A 21,760-nucleotide genomic window follows, 5' to 3' on the forward strand; every position below is an offset into this window, starting at 1 on the left:
TAAAGGATTGATTGAGAGGATGAGTGAGTTGTGTGTAATGCCTCAGCAGTATTCCAGCTATATCACATCAGCCTGTAAAACAATCAAGGCCAATCAGAAAAAGCATGAGCCACCATGCCATCGGGCACGACAGGCCATCAAGGCACAACAGGCCATCGGGCACGACAGGCCATCAAGGCACGACAGGCAATTGCCCAGGCCTCTGAACTGGACACCCCAACCCTCTCTTGTCTGCTCTTACCAAAAGTATGGGACACTGAGGACTATGCTATCCACTGGATTTCCAACAGGACGTACATGTTTGAGAAAACAAAGTTTTGATGTCAATCTCAGCTGTTAATTCAGAAGCAATCAAGATCCCAGCATTCCATGCTTGTAGGGAGAACTGACTATTTAACTGGCCTTGTTTGTGAATTTCCCAAATGACTCCCACCTGAAGTTCAATGCGACCATTAATGAATGAGCTCTAATCTACACACACAGATAGTGCTGGGCTGTAGATAACGCTGTTATCCATTGAGTACTAGTATTTACTCACATGTTATCATTCACATTGGGCATTGATAGTTTTCTTTGATCCAGTCTATTGGATATTTTTACACCAATGAAGAGATATTTTAAAAGATCATTCTGCTTGAAATGCTGTTTCAGGTGACTTCTAATTTGTATCTGTTTTTTTGCTTCCCCAAGTGTCTAAATGTTGAATAACCTACAGCGATATACATGTCAGTTAAGAATATGCCTGACATAGCTACTGTTTTATTCAGTATTCACAGCAGTAAGGTTCATGTGTGATGCCTTTCTGTGATCAGAAAATAGGGATGTGTTTAGACATACATGTATGCAAGTAGAAGTGGATATATTGGGTAATTACTCAAAGTGTTATCATACTGTTGCGTTTTTGAAATTTGTTATACATATTTGTACACAAGGGACTCAAAATTAATTGGGTAATGGAGATTTATTTTGTGTAGTTGACACAAATACTCAGCTTATCTGGAGGTGTGAAAGTGTGTCACATAAGCCAGGGCACTGTTCCACAAAGAGATCGTAGCACTCAGATGATTGTAACTCCCATACTTTAACATAGCCTTACGACACTCATAGCGCTATGATTGCTTTGTGGGACGGGGCCCAGAGCTCCAGAAAGCTCACATAGAGAAAACCATACACTCTCCACATGCTGATGTCTGGTAATCCTTGTCCAAGGACATAATAAAGGACATTGATGATGACAGAGGAAACCCCCAGAATGTCGGGAAGAGGATGAATACAACTCAAGTGCTGTCGCTTAATTCTCATTTGAATCAAACCCAGGCCTTGGTGGCTGCATCATTGTAGCCGTGAAGACCACTCCGCCCATTGGTTCATGCGAATTCAACATGCTTTGTGGCAAATCATGGAAACTGATGTGCATTTGTTGAATTGAAATGGAGCGAAAATGGAATGAATGCTGATTGTGTTTGTTGCTGGTGTAGCTGTGTGCAGTGTAGCCTTGCTCCAAGGCTGTACAGAATGATCCATGGATGTGTTGTAATTCTATCCTCCTAATAGGCAAGTCTAGATATGTTGACAGTCTAAGGACTCCAGTTTCTTTTAGGGACAACTTGTTCATATTATTTTTCTAATCAAGAAATTATGATTTGAATTAATAATTAGGCAATAATAATTAGGCAATAGAGACTTGTGCAAGTCTATGTGCAGTGGGGCGTGACGACACACATGGCACGGGCTGGATTGTGCGGGGTGTTGCTGTCAGGGTGGTGGAGTATGTTACTGTCAGCCCTGTGTTGCATCAGCACGAGGCATCCCAGACAAAGGGTATATATAGTTTACTCGTAGTGACTCCGGTTTCATGCTTGTGAAATTTGAGGCTTGAGTTGAAGTGGTGGGGAACTGCATGTCAGTGTGGTTGTATAGGGAGGTTGTGAGGAGCTGCAACTACTACCGGTACACATTGTGTCAGTCCCGAATGTAATTAAACATTTACTGTACTGTTGTAAGTTGGTAAGTATGGGGTAAAATATTGATCAGGTTTCTCATTCTTAGCTCTCCTGATTTGAAACTTACAGAATATTTGTTATAGAAGGTTGTGTTCTCTTACACCAGAATATACCGACATATGGTCTCTGCTTACACTTTAACAGGGGTCTATACTTCGAGTTTGAGCACATTTTCTGTTTAAATCTACATGTTGTAATAAGTGCCATGTGTTAAGACATTGTCGAATGGGACTAGGGTGACTGTAAACTGCCGTATTGATATTCATCGTAAATGTTGATTTAGTAGACAAAGGTGTGTTGGAACGACACGAAGCAACCTTGGGCTGCCAACTGACTCCCTTTATAGTTCCATCATTATGTGAGGAACAGACTTGATATTGATCTCAGTAAGCAAAATACTAAACTAGTTCCCATATTGAAGAATCAGCTAGTGAAAGGAAGATCTACTTTGAGCTATAAAAGTAACCCATAATGCAAGGAGCGCATGAATGTGATAGGTGATTAAGGTGACACTTGGACAGCTTCAACTGAACCCATGGGCACGAATAGCATCAGATGAGGCCATTTACAGAAGAAGAAAAGCAAGCACCCAAATAACTGAGAGTACTCCAGAACTGCAACAGATAACTTGCAGTGTTTAAGTGGGAAAACACATGATGATTACCAAGGAAGTGGAGGCAATTGTTTTTGTATTTCCTCAAGCTGAGTTATTCCTTGCAGCCAGATGGAAGATGATATGTCTTGTGTATAAGGCACAGATGTGCAGGTAAGACATAGTTTGGTGGAGTTAAGGGAGCGAGGTGAGCTGCCTGGGACAGTCTTGGAAAGTCAGATTGCCGTCTGCTGTCTTGATGCAGATGTCTGTGGACAAGGAGGAGGGACAACACGAAATGTTTTGCTGCAGGATGGGCAATGTATCGCCTACTGAAGGTATTTGGGTGTTGTAGATTTGGGAACTGGAGGCGGTTAATTTGTTTTGATGATGTGGTTTGATTATCTTTTTTGTCAGAATTTGCTCAGTCCGATGTTTTCCACTGGTCACCTGTTGGGTCACCTGTCCATGAGGGTAGGCACTAGTCTGAACCATTGGTCGATCTGTTTGCAGCTCACTTTGGACTTGTGGTTCATTGGGAAAAACCAATAGTCTCTCTCAATTTTCACTAGCCTCGGACTAACAGACCAGTGGTCATGTCTATGCTTGTCCATGAGATGGTAAATAGTAGGAGGATGTTTAATATTTCACGCGAATCCCAAATACAGGAATCAATGTCAGCATTCTTGGACAGCTGTAATACAACAGTTGAATATACTCGTCATTGAGTTGTGTATAACCTGGTTGAGAATTTGTGTCTGTAGTCTTTTGCATCAGAAGACACTACCGGTTTTAGGTGTTGCCATTTGTGTAAAGTGTACAAATATGGCCACTACTGCGTCAAGTCTGTACACCTGTACAGTGTCAGATGACGGTGTTCCGAGTCTTCGTGTCCATGGGATTCATGATAAAATTTGCAAACTTTGATGTCAAGTTTTTGAGAGCAAAACACCTGTAATGAATTAGGAATGAGAATGAATCATGTCACCTGCTAAGCAGTCAAGTTCCTGGAGTACGAGAATGTAACTGTGCAGAGACGTAACAGCCACATGGCAGTTTGGTGGAGTGAGTGAGTGAATGAGCCTGATGGAGGATGACGTTATTGCACCAAGCCAGCAGAGTTCAGCCATTCTACAGACAAGAGCCTCTTTAAATTTGCCATAGAAAAAACAACATGACATTAATTAGTTTTCACTTTCCACTGCAGGTTAAAATTGCTTGTCAAAGTTGCTGCATTCATTTAAGATATTGCCTTCCATTCACTGTCTGTTTTCTTTATGTTCCTGTTTCTCTTAAGTGTTCTTCCAAATGCTTTTTCATAGCAGATTTTTGCATTTCATTTGTGAAGTTCTATCCTAGTTTTATCTTGTGAGGTTGTATAAGATGTTTTATAACCCAGCAATGCAGTGGAGTTGAATTAATCCTTAAAATATGGCTTCCTGAAGCTCTTGAAAACATGTTGGCAAGGCGCCATGGCCATTAATTTCTCTTGCTTATGAGGAATGTTTGTTTTGAAAGTCAAGATTCACCATACATTTTGCATCATGGAAGATTGTCTTTTGGGTTTAAATGAGAATACAAGAGTTGAGTTCAGCAAATGTGAAAAAATCTCACAGGATCCAGTTACACAGTAATGTTAGGTTGTATACGCAGAAATTACCATTTTCAATATTGGCGCTGTATAATATTTCAGTATCCACCTGGTGCAGCCTGGCATGAAAACTAGGCTGCAATGTAGAATTTATTCTAAAGCCCCCTTTGAACCCAGATGTATGACATGGCTTTGACACACCAGCCATATCTTCTTATCCGTTGGTCACCAGGCTTAAACACAAATCCAAGTGAGTTAGTGAGTGTATGGTTTTACGCCGCTTTTAGCAATATTCCAGCAATATCATGGCGGGGGACACCAGAAATGGGCTTCACACGGTGTACCCATGTCGGGAATCGAACCCGGGTCTTTGGCGTGACAAGCGAACACTTTAACCACTAGGCTACCCGACAGGCCCAAACACAAATCCAAAATATGGTGGAATATGGTCACAAATTAATACCCAAGACAAAAATATATTGTTCCAGTTTATGGTGAGAGATCCAATAACATGAATGAGTGACTCTCTAAATGTCACGAAAGGGGAGCAGGGAAGTCATTTGCTAGGCAATGTCTAGATCTTTAGACTCTGGGGTTGTTCCTTTTGTCTCCGGGCTACCACCAGGATACTGCTTTCCTTCAACTCCTGCTCAACCTCAGGGGTGTCAGTACCATCACCAGTTGAAGAAAAAGTCAAACTTGAAAATGGGGATGCTCATCAAACAGGACGAGAATTCATTTTTTCACCTGAACCAACATTGCTTTCATGAGTGTGATTAATGTGATAGGAGACTGGAATATTTTTTGGCAATCATTGGTTTGTGGAGGAGCTCTTTAGACAACGTGTACAGGATTGGGGTTTTCACTAATGAGTGCAAGATTCTGTTTTCTGATTACATGTAATTTGTGCAGATCAAATTCTCTTATGTTGACATGTAATGTGATTTCAGAACACCATGTATTAGTTATCTATTATGATTATGAATGTAAACTATTTCATAGATGCAACATGTGGATTTAATAATTACTTTTTAACAAATAATCATATTTTGGATGTAAATGCCTTAAGATATCATGTGAAAATTGTGCAAATCAAGAACTATTTCCAATCAGAATAATGTGTCTAACGTGTGGAATGACTTGGTATAGGTGATAGGACTATTTACTTTTCTCCTGAGCTCCCAGTATTTCTACCTCCATGACAGGAGATTCTCTACCTCCACCACAGGAGAGTCGGAGGCATCGCACACATGTGCTAGTACTGCATCGTGCCTCACTTGTATGCACACCCAGTAATGGGCTCTTGCGACTGAGGCTCGTAACTCATTATGCATATTTTTTGTGTTCCAGAATTAGAAACTGTGAAGAAATGCACGCCCCTGTACGGACAGCCTGATTGGTGGGGAGAGGAGGAAGGGACAGATTCGTACCCATCAAAGCCGGGGTCCAAGAGAAGTTCAGTCCATGGGGATACAGGTAGGTCAGCTCCCGGCTTTTAGTTTTGGTTTCCTAGAATTTAATTTTTGTCAGGTCATGAATTGTCATGAAGTATCTTTGCTATTGTGAGATCTCTTGCTGTTCATAGGATTCACACAAAGTTTTTAAATTATTTCATTAAAATATTTCATTCTTATTTTCATCTGTTAGCATTATTTTGTGTCATGCACCTTTTAATGTATATGTACAAAGTGGTTGATTGAAGGCATTGAATATGTCAGTAACTTATGTAGAGGAAAACCCAATTCAAGACATCTTTTGGATGTTATAGGATCTCTTTTTGTTTTCAATAGGATTCACACAAGTCATAAAATCATTGAACAACGCTTTCTAAAATTCCACAAAAAGCATTCAGTTGCAGCACTGCTGAATGAACACGTACAAAGTGGTTGATTTAAAGCAGTGAATATGTCAGTAGTTATGCTACTCAAAAGAAGTTAAGGAACACCCAATTCTTTCATGTTACTATGTTGATCTTTCTTGTGAGTAGTATATGTAGCTGAAAACACTATTAAGACATTCATGGCATTGGTCTGATATAAAAGCGTTATGTACTTTATCATCCAATATGTAAACGTTTTTCAGTGTTCCCCTCATGCTCTCTGCAACAGCATAAATCTCACCAATGTCACACAGTGTGTGTGTATAAGATTATATCTCACAAGAAGCTTGATGGAAGCAGTACGGCCAAGCATGTTGAACACTGTAGCCAGTGTAGGGGGATATAATCTAGTATATAATCTGAATGCAGTGGTGTTTGGGTAACCTTCTCTCTCGGGGATCTGTTTGCCGTCATCTGTTATTAGCCATTTCACAACTGATTGCATCTTCCAGCGATTGCCCACCTCTCATGGTGTTGGCCTAGGGATCAGTGAAGGCTTTGTCAGCCGCTCACCTGGATGTGGTGGTTAGGTAGGGAACTTAATTAGCCTTGCTCCAGGGCTGTACTCAAGGAAAGTCCATGGATGTGTTGTAATTCTATCCTCCTTATAGGCAAGTCTAGATTCGTGACAGTCTAAGGACTCCAGTCTCTTATAGGGACAACTTGTTCTTATTATTTACATAATCTAGAAATTATGATTTGAACTAATAATCATTACCTTAGAGACTTGTGCAAGTCTATAGGCAACTCTCTGTGATGGTAAATGATGGAATCTTCTGGGTTCGACCTGATGAGGCTAGCGTGAATGTGACCACTTCATAGTTGCCACACTTAATTACTGCCGTGTACTGAAATCCAAGTGATGGTTGAGGCAGTGATATATGGGGTGATAGTTGTCAGGGGATCAGCCTGAGGAGGCTAGAGTGACCACTTCACAGTTGCCACACTTGAAACCCAAGCAATGGTTGTTGTAGTGATATATGGCATGGTAGTTATCAAGGGACGATGGCTGCTGATGTTGTGTGAAATGTGATGGAGGAGTTGATGATGCATTATTATACTTATTACAAACTGTATACCTTAGGAAAACATAACATTGTGACTGACAGGTGCACTGTCAGAGAGAAGCTAGGTTTTAGCACATTGGTTTGATGTTAACACTCTAAATAATCTGCGCATGTGTGTGTCAGTTATTTTTGCAAGCAGGGTATATTGTGTATGACCAGTGTTAACGTTACAGGGACCTAAGTGTGAGTCTCTGGAGTACTTACTTGTGCAGGTACAAGTTCCATACATGTAGTGTAGTCGTTTGTTTATTCAATGATGCACTCAGCAATATTCCAGCTGTATGACGGCGGTCAGTAAGTAATCATGACTGGACCAGACAATCCAGTGATTGACATCATGAACATTGATCTATGCAATTGGTATACGACGACATGCATCACCAAGTCAGCGAGTCTGACCACCCGATCCCGTTAGTCTAGTTAAAGAAAATATCAAATGATCAATTGTAATTAATAAGTTTAAATGTAATGGATGAACCGAGGTTTATATAAGTATCATTGCAATGTATTCACCATGGCATAAGCACTGATATCTGTTTGCTATGGGGTGAATACATAAACACAATTAAAGGCATCACATTTCATATTTGTTTCATATTCCCTGTGCACTTACAGTAACTAAAATTAATGTAAATAAATTTGGCTTTGAGAATTTCCCTTTGCTTGATTTGGCAGTGTTTTGACACAATTAGACTAACATTTAGTGAAATCTTATATTACACAATATCCTCCTTGACTCTTAAAAAAATATCTCCCTATGCTGATTTCATGGAATAGAGCTAGCTAGAGCTGGCTAGACTTGCTTTTCTAGATTTTCTAGATTTTATTTTTTTTCATAAAATAAATATATTCCACAGTCATGGTGCAGGACTATGCCACAATGTTTGAAGTAGTTTCCTGGATAAATTGTGAATCCATTCCACCAATTCCTAGGTTCACTTCTCCATGTGTTTGTTGTGTGTGAATCATATGGTTGGTCTCCCCATTATCATACTGATGCAATATTGCTAGCATCAGTACCCACTCACTCACTGGCTTCCTGATTCCTGGCCCCAGCACATCTGGGATGCATGCTGTGTCCAGTGATGATATAACCCCAGCAGCCGTACCCTCCTGGCCCCTAGGGATGCTGATGATGGAAGTCTAGTGTTAATTGGTGTTTGATGATAGGGCCAAGAAAGAAGGGTCAGTTTGTCTGGGCTGATGTAGGGCAGGGTGATGCTCTGTGGCTCTGTAAGAGCAGGAACCTTTGTCTAGACAATGCTGACATCTTGAGCAGTTAGGCCTGGAATCTGTGTGTGGAGCTGACACTTGATGCACATGATGTCTTCAGTTGTTGCTGGTGGGGCATGTGTAATGTGGAGCTGACACTTGATGCACATGATGTCTTTAGTTGTTGCTGGTGGGGCATGTGTAATGTGAAGCTGACACTTGATGCACATGGTGTCTTTAGTTGTTGCTGGTCGGGCATGTGTAATGTGGAGCTGACACTTGATGCACATGGTGTCTTTAGTTGTTGCTGGTGAGGCCTGTTTGATGTGGAAGCACAAGTTGCAAATGGATACCCATGTTCTGTTGGATTTACTGCTTCATGAAGTGATTTTGTAAGTATATCTCATTGTCCTGAGCTTAGTGCTACTTAAACATTAATAAGTCAATAAAAATATTCACATTTATAGAGTATGGCTATTGGAACCCCTATTATGGCTGGGGTCATTGTCGGCACAGGTACTACAGAAATGTACCCTAGCCAAAATCAAAATACAGAAGCGTACCCTAGGATGAGTCCATTCCGCAGCAGGGTGAAATGCATGTAACTGTTTTTCTAGGTATTTGTTATTTCCTGTATGCCAAACCAAAGTTAAATTCAACATGGCAGTACGCATTCGTCAGGAGTAAACTTTTGGATTATGTTCTTAAGTTGAATGCCTTTGACAAGGCTGTAATGGTAAGCAAGGGTAGGGAGCTTTAGGCAAAAGATCGTGTAGAAGTAGGACGCATGCACTTGTAATCAGGCGAACCGGAACTACAACATGGTTTCTGGTTGGGGAATATGGACTCGCCCGCTGTTTAGGGTACCAGGTACCTTTCTGTATTCTAATTTTATCTCGGTACATTTCTGTATACAGAAACTTACCTGGGGTACATTTCTTTAGTACTTATGCCGACAATGGCCCCTTCTTCCCTATTATGGGATAAAAGTAGATGACTATTGGCGTTATGGGCCTGATGGTCATTCCTGAAATCGATCATAGCGCTACTACTGTCGTAAGTCTATGTTATAGTGTGGGAGTTACGGTCATCTTAGTGCTAAGATCGCTTTGTGGAACAGAGCCCTGATCATATAAGGAAGAACATGTTGACCCAGTAAGGTCCACAAGTCAATAAAAATAGTCACATTTATAGACTATGGATATGAGAACCTCTATCATAGGATTAAGGTAGATGAGTATTGCCTCTATTGGCGTTATTGTGTGATCATATGAGGAAGGATATGTTGACCCAATATGATGATCACATTCATGAATAGCGACATGGTCAGACTGAAAAGGTTAGTTGGTAATAAGTGCTCGGTTCATGAATGCATGAGGACTTCCTATTGGTTGCTGGGAGGTTGTATATGCAATATATTAGGTTACTGGTACAATGGCTCTTGTTCATACTTATTTTGTGGCCAATATCTCCCTCAGTGTGATCTGGGTCATAAGTCAACAGTGTGTACTTGTATCCATTGTCACTTGTTGCTCTGTCATTGTGTGAAGAAGGACAGTGGTTCACCAGATGAAGGAGTAAGCATATACTCCGAAACGTTGGGTTCCTCATAATATGGAAGTTGACATCCATAAATTCTCTCTTATGTGTATCACTTCTAAATGCCATTCAAAGACAGGAGAGTGGTTGATGTTAAACTTGTGTACTGGGTTCACTTAAGCCTTGCTCCAAGGCTGTACTGAAAGAAAAGTCCATGGATGTATTGTCATTCTATCCTCCTTATAGGCAAGTCTAGATATGTGGACAGTAGAGTATCTAAGGACTCAAGTCTCTTATAGGGACAACTTGTTCTAATTATTTACATAATCTAGAAATTATGATTTAAACTAATAATTTTTGCCCTAGAGACTTGTGCAAGTCTAGGTTCACTTCTCCACAGGTACATTTTGTGAAGCTGTAAAACTGCTGTGTTAGCTAAAGACCACTAAACCATGCTTACTCATCTCAACATCTGTTCAAAGAGACCTTTCTATACTAAGACACTTTGACACCACATACTCTATTTTTACTTTTTTAAATATTTTGAAAATGTTCACAAAAATCAAATGAAGTTTATCTGGGTATTTAGGCATGAGGAGGTTGTCTTCCACAATTGCCAATATCCAATTTATCAAGACAAAGGGACACCTGAAATGGGCTTGAAATAGTGTTAGGAATTGAACCCAGGCCTTTATCATGACGAGCAAATGTTTCAACAACTAGACTACCCCACCACACCTTCAGGTAGAGAGACTGGGGTTTTGAAACTGAAAGTGAATGTGATTATGTCCTGTTGATAAGCTCTAGCTTGCAGTGAATCACTGCTGAGCCTTCTCAATGGGAAGATATGGATGTAATTGACACTTTTATCTGTGAGTAGTAATTGTTTTATGGAAACCCTTGACATCAGTTAGGATCGTATTGGAATCTATTGTGTGATGACACTGTTTGCAACCAAGTCCTTGGTTTATTGACAGGTGCTTGTTATCTCTCTGAACTATTATGGTCACCTGGTTGGAAGTATGCTGACTACTCCATTGAGGCCTCCTTCTCACTGGTTACATGATTGGAGGTCATCAGCTTATGAGACATAGATCTGATTAGTGGTACTCCACTTTATTGTTGTGTTCAGAGAGAGTAGCAATAGCCCTGGACAGTGTTGTGAGATGGTCATGATTAGGTGACACAGTGTTTATACCTGTGATATACTGACCCAGTTTGATAACAATGTTGTAAGTGGTTCTATTGTTCTAGGTTAATGTGTTTTGGTGTGTGAGTCATTGATTGTTGTAGGGCATGGTCGACCATGTCGACTAAGTCTGTAGAATTAGTAGTGCACACCATGGATCTCAGTCTCCACGTGGGTTCAGGTCCCTGCTTTGTCACGTCCTTGTCATGATTCTTGGTTTGTTATCTGTTTTTGTGGGTTTATCAGCACCTACGACCTGCGATATATCCATGATATAACTACCATACTGCTCAAAGCAGAATAAAACTCCACTCACTAACTCACTCACTCACTCACTCACTCACTCACTCACTCACTCACTGTGTGCCTATGTCAAATAATACAGTGATGTTACAAAATTGTAGCTGATTAAGTTTTATTGGAATCACTGAAATCTTGTGTTGTTTTGGCAGTTATGGATATTTACAAATGCTGTCAAGGAGTGTCATCTTCTAGTCTGTCTTACAGACCCTGATACATTTATATCAACTACAGCCCATGCAAGTCTATAATGTTTGGCAAGTCTAGATTACTGCAGTATCAGGAAAAGAAGAGAATCACTGGGCTCCCTTTTTATTAGATTTTTATTAAGATAACTGAACAACTGTTTTTTTCTGTATGATATGTTCATTTCAGAGACTATATGTTAGTCTAGTCATCTTCATGTAATATGAAGTCTTAATACAGCCACAATGCCAAATCACATGTAAAATACCATCACTAATTACTTGAATCTGTTCATGTCAATGTGTATATGGTGTATTAGATAAAAGCAATTTTGAATAAAATATGTTGGCTTTACTTATCCATTGAAGTTTCAGAATAAACACAACCATATACCCGTTTCTGAAGTGTTACAATATAGCAGATTTGAAAAATCCAGTTGACTGTGAAAACGTATCTTCCTCATCAGTTGTTTTCTTGCAAACCCTGTGACCAACACCCTGAACTTTGAGGTTGGTCTTGGCAAAAGGTCATGCATTGTGTCATTCCCACAGAGAGTGATAGTTAAGACTATGCATAGATCTTTTATTAAAGCTCTGTATCGCCCAACATTGGCATGGCGATGCCTTCATTGCACAATACAGACAGCTTTGTAGAAATCAATAGGTATGGCAGTGTTCCAGTGATAGAAGTAGACCAGACAGTCTCTCCCAGAACATCACAGAAACCTGCCACACCTCCTCCCTTGCAGCAGCTGTGTGTTCTTCATTCTTGAGGAGATGTTGGCCCTTCATCCTAGTCCTGTTGTGAGCCTGTAGGTATATATAACTCCCTAGCTATGTCATATGACTTTTCTGTGTATAAATGTAGCTTGTGTTGGAACTTCATTCTTGAATATTCTCATATCACATGCAGAGGAGTTTTGATAGACTTGGCCTTGGGACTATTGGCTGAAGTCGCACACTGTTATGTCAGAGCCTGCAGGTATAAATGTCTCATAACTCCCCAGCTATGTCATATGATTATGCTGTGCATAAATGTAGCTCAGTGTTGAACGCCACAATCTTCATTCTGGAATATAATTATACACCTGCAGAGTGGTTTGGGTCCAATGTTCATGATCTCAAACAGAGCCTGCTTGCAGACCAATCCATTTCAATGCAAATATTTTTCTAAATTAAAATAATTTTGCCCATTGTAAATTCATCTCACAACTAGCCACATTTTCCTATGAGATATAAACTCATTATAAACTCTCATCTGCTAATAATTAATTCATTTTAAGTGTAATTAACTGCTGTGAATGCTCTGTCAAAAGGGCTTTCTGAAAAAAGAAGAAGTTAATTTTGCTTGTCACTGGCACAATAATCTGAAAGCTCAATTTGGAGTCTCGGACATCCAGAATTGACTCATCAGTCAGCGGATATTTCACACTTGTCCAGGTCCGACACAGCAGTTAATTCAGCCAGTCCAATAGGCAAGATGTGGCAGTAGCTTCAGGGTTGAAGTAATTGCCCCCATCATGCCAGGTCCCTGATTCTCCAAGATTACAGTTGCAGGTATTCCTGTAAATAGGTGCCGCACAGTCGTATTACATGGTTCTGAAGGAAGCTCTATGGAATTACATACATCTGATTATAGAAACAGGTCCTGAGTAGATGCTGAATCTTGAATGGTTCATGTGGTGCTGGAGTGAGGGGATATTCTTGTTTGGTGATCAAATCTTGTGAAGCTTGTTGGGATGGTGCTTAAATGTGGCTGGAGAAAGTACGAGCTGATACTGGAAATACCACTCCGGAGGGGTTCATGCTGTCAGTAACTCACTTTGGGTAGAATGAATTTCAATCAATAATTTTTATTTCTCACATGCCCTTTTTACACTTCTTTATTCACTAACAATGTAAAGTGGAATGGTCTCCTGGCGCTACTAGCTTCTGTATTGTCATCTTCACTTCAATATTGCTGTAGTTCGCATTGAGCATGCTTCCATGTTTCACTGTGTTTGTCTGATGTCAAGTGCCTTAGGGTCTGAGGTCTAGTTAATGGAGGAAGAATTTTGAGAATTTATTCATTACATGTCCCTGGTTAATATGTTACCAAGTGCCAGCAAATGGAAGGATTTTTATTGTACTTTGAGGGGCATGGTGGCCCAATCATCTAATTGCATCCCAGGGGCACACCAGAAAGTTGTGATCATGGGTTCAAATCCTGGTTTGCTTCCGTTATGTTTCTAGGGTTCTAGGTTTGTCAGCACCATAGCTGTGCTTGTGGGTTTCGCCAAAGTGGTAAATGTCTGAGACCTGCTTAAATTTGTGCTTTCCTCCTCCTACATTAAGTGATATAACTGGAATACTGTTAAAAACAACATGCTTCTCATACTTTGTACTGAAACCATTTCATTGAATACTTAGCTAGAGTGAGTGAGTATTGTTTTATGCCGTTTTTAACAATATTCCAGCAATATCAGAGCGGGGACACCAGAAAATGGGCTTCACACATTGTGCCCATGTGGGGATTCGAAACCCGGGTCTTCAACGTGACGAGCAAACGCTTTAACCACTAGGCTACCCCACCGCCCCACTGAGCTGGAGACCAAGGCGAACTAAGTGAGAACAGCTGGTCTTGAAGCAACAGCTTTTAAAAAGTTGGGTGGGTGGGCAGCTTATCTCTTCTTTGGTGTGACAAACATGAGAGAGTGTTGAAGGAGAAAGAAGGTGCCTCCATGACTGATGTTGCCCTGATACCCAGTACCAGCATCCATTACATATTTGTCTGACCTAGCTTGAAGCTGTTGTTAGATTCCCCCAGTCTGTGAAGAGATTGGTAGGCTTGGGGATTATTGAAAACACCCAAGCCCCAAACTCAAAGAGGATCCAGACCTTTTTCTAAAATCACCCAAACATCTGTTAATGATTTTGTCAATTCCAATCAAAATTCCTGGATTGGTGTTAACACATATTACTCCTCCTCATAGTCTCTCATAGACCCTAGAGCATATATATAACTGTTGGGGACGAATGAGGACAAGGCATGTCATGTTTCTATCACTGTTGGATTCTGATAAACTGAGACCCATTCTATTATTTTCGATGTACCCTTCTAACATGTAATTACATTTCTTTGATATGTTCTTCGATTGATTAGCCGACCCCTTATAGCATATCAACCACAAGTTTGTATCTTGAATTAATTATGTGGCATGCCCTTCTTAAATATTAACTATATTTTCTGAATGAAATAATCAAAGGGAAATCATTCTAAGTTTGTCTTCTGCCATCTGGTTTTTGACCTAACTGTGGTATTTTACCCATTCGGACTAAAGCATGTATGCATAAGACATACAGTACCTGTAATATAGTTCGGTGTGTGGCAGGGATTTGTTGTCCACCGGTTCCTCGGCTGACATGAGTTTATGTACCCTCCATGTTAGTTCATGTTCCTGAGCCTCAAGACTGGTGGACAACTTGTAATATCTGGTAGCCCAACTCTATTTAGTGACAGGGGGCGGTCAGGTAGCCTAGTGGTTAAAGCGTTCGCTCGTCACGCCGAAGACCCGGGTTCGATTCCCGACATGGGTACAATGTGTGAAGCCCATTTCTGGTGTCCCCCCGCCGTGATATTGCTGGAATATTGCTAAAAGCGGCGTAAAACCATACTCACTCACTATTTAGTGACACAGATTGTATATTCAGGATCAGTTGGGGTTTGTGGTAGAGAACTGTCACAGGATGGGGAGTCTGGTGGAGTAGCCTGTGCGTTACCCATTGTATCATCACCGTCTGATCATCTGTTTGTGCTAGATGCTTACACAACTGTCACTGGCTTGGAGAGGGTTGCAGGACAACACACACCACATGGTGCAGAACACTCCATGAGTGGCCACACAGGTCGTGCCCTGTCAGTGAAGCTGTGTTTGTATTGGTGATCGTGAGGTTACTGTTTGTCTGAAGGAGAAGCATACACAGTGGGACACACAGACACACTGGGAATATGTGCAGCGGGGAACACCCCCAGCCGGGAATGTTTAGTTAATTCCGATTAATGTCATTTTCGTGTTTCATTGCCCAAACCCCATAAAATTCGTCCCCAGCAACCTAAGCTGGTCGTAAGAGACAACCAAGTGGATTGGATGGTCAGACTCGGTGACTTGGTTCATAGTTTGTCATCATACCCACAGCATGGATCGTTCGTCATATATATCTATCACTGGGTTGTCTGGTACTCACTCAATCATTTACAGGCTGCTGTCATATTGACTTGGTTGATACATGTCATCAATCCCAATTGCGTGGATCGATGCTCATGATATCAATCACTGGATTGTCTGGTCCAAACTTGATTATTTACAGACCGCCGTCATATAGCTGGAATATTGCTGAGTGCAGCGTTAAACAACAAACCAACCAACCAACCAACCAATCATATAGTTGGAATACTGCAGAATGTAGTGTTAAACAACAAACAAACAAACAATCCAGCCATCTCCTTCTGAACCTCTGGGATGTATGTGTGATATCATGGCTTCTTGTCAGTTATCATGGTTATCGCATGGACTGTTGTGTCTGTGATACCTATGAAACTGTACAGAACCTATAAAACCACTCACTGTTTACTTAGATGTACGTACATGTGTAATAACATCACTGGTATAAATATAAGTCCCAGCATACTGTCAGTGTATGATATCACATGGTGTCGTGGTGTATATATGTGTATATCCTGCCATGATCACATATGTGTATACCAGCATGAATCAACTCTTTGTTAGAAAGTGACATGTCGATAACATTTCTCTTACACAACGTCTGAATAAGGTGGAATACCTTCTTTGATTATACAATACTTTGAATTTACGAGTTGGACTCTCGGCCATTCCTGGCGAGTAGAGGTATGCATTGCTTATCTGTGTGGGCAAACATTACTGTTGAAATACCCTGAGGGTGGGGACACACCACAGTTGATCAGTTGTCAGGAACAGGGGTTATTTTGGCAACTAGACTCCAGTGGCTAAACACCTGGTATGTGGACACCAGTATCGATGTGTGGACTCCAGTATTGATGTGTGACACCAGGTCATTGCCTAATTTGGATAAGACATTATAATTAGAATAGCTGAACAGGTATTTTTTGTTCCTGATATGAAATTTGTTAGCATGAGGACAGCTTGACAAATCATAAAACTTTTTATTTTAACTATTGACGATTTACAGTTCAGTCAAATTTTGTATCAGTAATGTTTTTGGGGAAGGAGGTAACAAGAGTGCACATGAAGGCATTTTTGATTTCTTTGAGCTTTATGTAGAGTTGGTCACAGACTGTATTTCATAAAGTCCAAAATAAACCAGATTGTAAAAAAAAAGAAATCTAGCCAGCTCTAAAATAATAGAGGAGAAAAAGGTATTGTGTAATATAAGATAGACTGTATGTTAGTCTAGTCACAGACCTGCAATTGGAATGTGTCTAGTGTTCATTCACCTGGGCCATTGCAATACCCATGGTTAATGCGTGTTGGCTGCACACTGTACAGTGCAGTAGTGTAGGGAGAAGGCTGGCACTGTGCCAGGTGCTATTGAGAGTGGTCTAGTGCTGTGCTTGAGTTGTGGAATACCATTGCCTTCCCATTTACCTCTGCTGTAATGCTTGGAGAATGTTGTACTTCGGTGGGGAATTCTCAGTCCCGTGTTTGCGATAGTCAGGTGTAGCAGCAGTGTGAGGTGGATGGATGTAGTGATATGTTGTAGTGGATGTTGACAGAGGCGTGTAAACCTCGATATACTGGTACTCCATGATGGAGGACTCTGATACCATTGGCTTGACAGTACCATTGACAGGTGAGAACAGTTCCTAGTTTGTTGTGGTCAGGACAGGTAAGCCTTCATGTTATACCTACATCGTTAGTGTATTATACATACATTGGGGTGAAGAAAACTGTCATGACTGTGATACAGAACTTGTCAGGTGTAATAACGAGTACATATACAGGTAGGGCCTGGCTACATTTCTACACACCTGTCTTAACGATGTCAAGACTGTACATTGCATACCCGGGGTAATCTACACAGTACTATTTAGACTGAAATAGTTCAACCAGTTGCCTGTACACAGATATATGTTTGATGATTAACTCTGATCAAGGAGCAATGTAGCAGATAAATGCATTAGGTGACTATTAGACTTGCACAAGTCTCTAAGGCAATAATTATTAGTTTAAATAATAATTTCTAGATTATGTACATAGTAAAAACAAGTTGTCCCTATAAGAGACTGGAGTCCTTAGTATCTAGACTTGCCTTTTAGGAGGATAGATTTACTACACATCCATGGACTTAGCTTTCAGTACAGCCTTGGAGCAAGGCTAGGTGACTATCTCGAAAAGTGACAATGACATAATTCTGTATCAATGTTAATGCCTTTCACTCTTCAGTGTGTCATGAGTTTATAAACTGTGTTATCAAACATGGAAATGTAAAGTGTCTGTGTGGTGATGATCGATCCTAATCATGTGAGCTGGACATACGTATCATGTCTAGACTGGACTTGTCACATGTCTGCTGGCGTCCATGTGTGCTGGAACTTGATGCCATTTAGTCAGTTTATGGCAAAAGTTGTTACTGGCTGAGGTATAACGTCAATAGTTATAACAAGACTATGGTATAACATCAATGGTTATAACAAGGTGGTATAACATCAAATGTTATAACAATGCTGGGTATAACTTCTAATGTTATAAGGCTTTGGTACGACATCAGTGATTATAACAATGCTTGGATATAACATCAATGGTTATAACAAGCCTAGGGTATAACATCAAATGTTATAACATGCTATATGTAATAGCACTAATAGAATAGTGTAATTGAAAGTTATAACATGGCTGTTGTATAACAGGAATAGTTATAACATGCTTGTATATAATACAAATAGAATTAATAAAATGATGCAGATAAAACAGGAATAGTTATAACATGGCTGTGGTATAATAGGAATAGTTAAAATAAGGCTGCGGTCTAATTGGAATAGATATAACATGCTTGTGTATAATAGTTATAAAATGATGCAGGTATAACAGGAATAGTTATAACATGGCTGTGGTATAATAGGAATGGTTATAATATCCCTGGGGTCTAATAGGGATAATTATAACATGCTAGGGTAAACTACAAGACTGGGGTATAGCGACAGTGGTTATAAAATGGCATGGGTACAATAGTAATACTGTTCCTCTGTTGTAGACGACACTGAATTATCCATGTCGATTGTATCTGTGACAGATTTATTTGACAGTATACACTTTTGAGAGACGCTTCCCCTGCTATCTGTGGGCTGAGTTTATAGCAGTGTCTTTAATGTGTATGAGCAGTTCACAGTACTCTATAGAGGCATGTGTGCGGACATTTATGTCTCCTGTGGGGGAACTTTGAATAGAGAGTCAGAAATACTACCATGTACAACACTAGCCTACCCATATTTACCAGATATTAAGGCATTAACTTTCCTATTATTCACAAATAGACGTACATTAATCAGATGTTTATATGTAAGTTACATACCAGAACTAATGTTACCTTTAGCTATTCCTAGCCCTAGGCAAGTATTATGATGAGTATGAGTATGTTATTGCAATTCATAATACCGCAATTAACTCGATGACTCCATGAATTCAGGACAGCATTCTACCTACAGCTAATACCACAGTGCAATGATCAAGCAGTGGGATTAGATAATGGGTTACATTATCCCCCCTGTGACAAAATACGTTTGATAATCTACATTTATCAGTAATTAGGACCTCCCCCGCCTGCTGGAGATTAGGGGATTATAGGGGATAATGCAGGTCTGAACAGGACACACGAGAGGGTTACCTGCTCTTGGATCGAGCAGTGAGCTGGGGGATAGATGTGGATAGCTGCTGCCTGGCCGGGATGTATGTTCAATATCACTCAGCTAGCTGTTACATCAGGTAGACACCACATGGATTACATTGGGTAGCAGGTATGATGGTTCACATTGATCAACTGTCACTGATCGGGTTTCAGAGGAATGTACCTCTGTTGATTATTAACATTACTCAGCTTTTGTAGTAATTGTTTTTAAGCCTGCAATTGAAATGTATCAACAGGAAGAATTTCAAGAATTATGTGAAAACTGAATAAATATTTATGTATTTAACTGATGTTAGAAGCACTGTTCTGTAGTCTTCGGGTTTGTTAGTGAAAGTTCTAAGTGTAAATTGTATCTTGGATTGTTGTATAGTGTGAAGTAAGGCAAAATCATGACAATGATATGGGTTTTTTATGTACTGCATGGAACAAATAGCTAATTATGCGAATACACTGATGGTCAGTTCATAGACCAATGTGTTGTTTGGAATTAGTGATGGACCGATGTATTTATCATGACATATCCTGGAGATTCTCACAAACACACATTGTTATATTGATGGCGATGTCTTTGAATTCCTGCCAATTGTTCTGTTCTGCATGCTCAAGTGTCATGTCTGCCTCTGTAGCCAGTTGATGAAGGGGCATGAAGAACTGCACTGTCAATTAGACTGTTGCTTAAGTGCTTTTATTTCTGAAGGTTTGGTAGAGTTGAGACAGCAATGGACACCAGGGTTCACCCTAACATTGTGGCTAAATACTGACTTCATTAGCAGATAGGCAACGACAAGGCCCTTGGAAGTTGTCTGCTTACAGAATTGTTAATTTCTCTACTGGATCTGTTCCAATATCCATAAGGAGTGTATTTGAATAGGTTGCAGACATGCTTGGCATTTGGCTGTGTCTGCAGGTTAGGTTAGAAGTAAGAGGTTATAATGGGGGTCTTGTACTGGAATGAGACGCATTGATTCTGTGATATGTTTGGGGTTGTTGTGACCTCAGAGATCACTGATGATGGACAGTGGTGGGGATCGAGTGTTCTGGGACGTCAGTGAATTCAGGATCTTCATGTACCTTGGGACGATGGTTGGGGAGGCGTAAAGAAAACAGCTAGGTGACTGTCAGTGGAGACAGTGTGTATGTTGTACAGTGTATATGTTATACAGTGTGTATGTTGTACATTGTGTATGTTGTACAGTGTGTATGTTGTACAGTGTGTATGTTGTACAGTGTGCATGTTGTACAGTGTGCATGTTGTACAGTGTGCATGTTGAACAGTGTGCATGTTGTACAGTGTGCATGTTGTACAGTGTGCATGTTGTACAGTGTGCATGTTGTACAGTGTATATGTTGTACAGTGTGTATGTTGTACAGTGTGTATGTTGTACAGTGTGCATGTTGTACAGTGTGTATGTTGTACAGCATGTGATGAATATTGTCTTGTATAGCATGTTATGCAATATTTAGGATTTTTAATCAAATGTGTGGTCTAAGGCACTGCAGTTGGCTGTGCAGAGTTGTGTCCCTTAGCTGTGGCCTCATGGCGTTGGATCTCTGATTCATTCTGATTATGATCCTTGGGTTTTCATCATATGACCGCAGAAGTGTATTGTGGTTTGTTGATATGATACTTGCCAAGTGAGGCTCTGGGAAGGCATCTTACAAATGGTTCACAGACTCAACAATTCAACAATTCAAACACATGCAAGGTTGGAGGGTACCATCTGACCTGAAGGTTAATTTACAAGCATCATAAGATTGCTCACAAGTATATAGGGGGTCATAAGATTGGCTCACAAGTATATAGGATGTCATAAGATTGGCTTACAAGTATATAGGATGTTATAAGATTGGCTCACAAGTATATAGGGTGTCATAAGATTGGCTCACAAGTATATAGGATGTCATAAGATTGGCTTACAAGTATATAGGGTGTCATAAGATTGGCTCACAAGTATATAGGGTGTTATAAGATTGACTCACAAGTATATAGGGTGTCATAAGATTGGCTCACAAGTATATAGGGTGTTATAAGATTGACTCACAAGTATATAGGGTGTCATAAGATTGACTCACAAGTATATAGGGTGTCATAAGATTGGCTCACAAGTATATAGGGTGTTATAAGATTGACTCACAAGTATATAGGGTGTCATAAGATTGGCTCACAAGTATATAGGGTGTCATAAGATTGGCTCACAAGTATATAGGGTGTCATAAGATTGGCTCACAAGTATATAGGATGTCATAAGATTGGCTCACAAGTATATAGGGTGTCATAAGATTAGCTCACAAGTATATGGGATGTGACTCTATCTAAACTCA

At 40.2% G+C, this 21,760-nt stretch overlaps 1 protein-coding gene across 10 annotated transcripts in view; it reads left to right on the forward strand.

The window, feature by feature from the left end:
• The window catches only part of LOC124140720 (centrosomal protein of 170 kDa-like), a 182,767-nt gene that overhangs the window by 114,580 nt on the left and 46,427 nt on the right, over positions 1–21,760 (forward strand). For 9 of the 10 annotated variants that reach the window (XM_046508427.2, XM_046508423.2, XM_046508428.2 and 6 more), the window contains one exon: positions 5,537–5,662. In XM_046508427.2, coding sequence (XP_046364383.2) covers positions 5,537–5,662 — 126 coding nt within the window. Of the gene's footprint in view, positions 1–2,839; positions 2,934–5,536; positions 5,663–21,760 lie in introns of those variants that run through there. The other variant, XM_046508432.2, reaches the window with a different exon arrangement.

Source organism: Haliotis rufescens, unplaced genomic scaffold (assembly GCF_023055435.1).
Source record: "Haliotis rufescens isolate VD_foot unplaced genomic scaffold, xgHalRufe1.0.p SCAF_3, whole genome shotgun sequence".
In the NCBI taxonomy this organism is placed as follows: domain Eukaryota; kingdom Metazoa; phylum Mollusca; class Gastropoda; order Lepetellida; family Haliotidae; genus Haliotis; species Haliotis rufescens.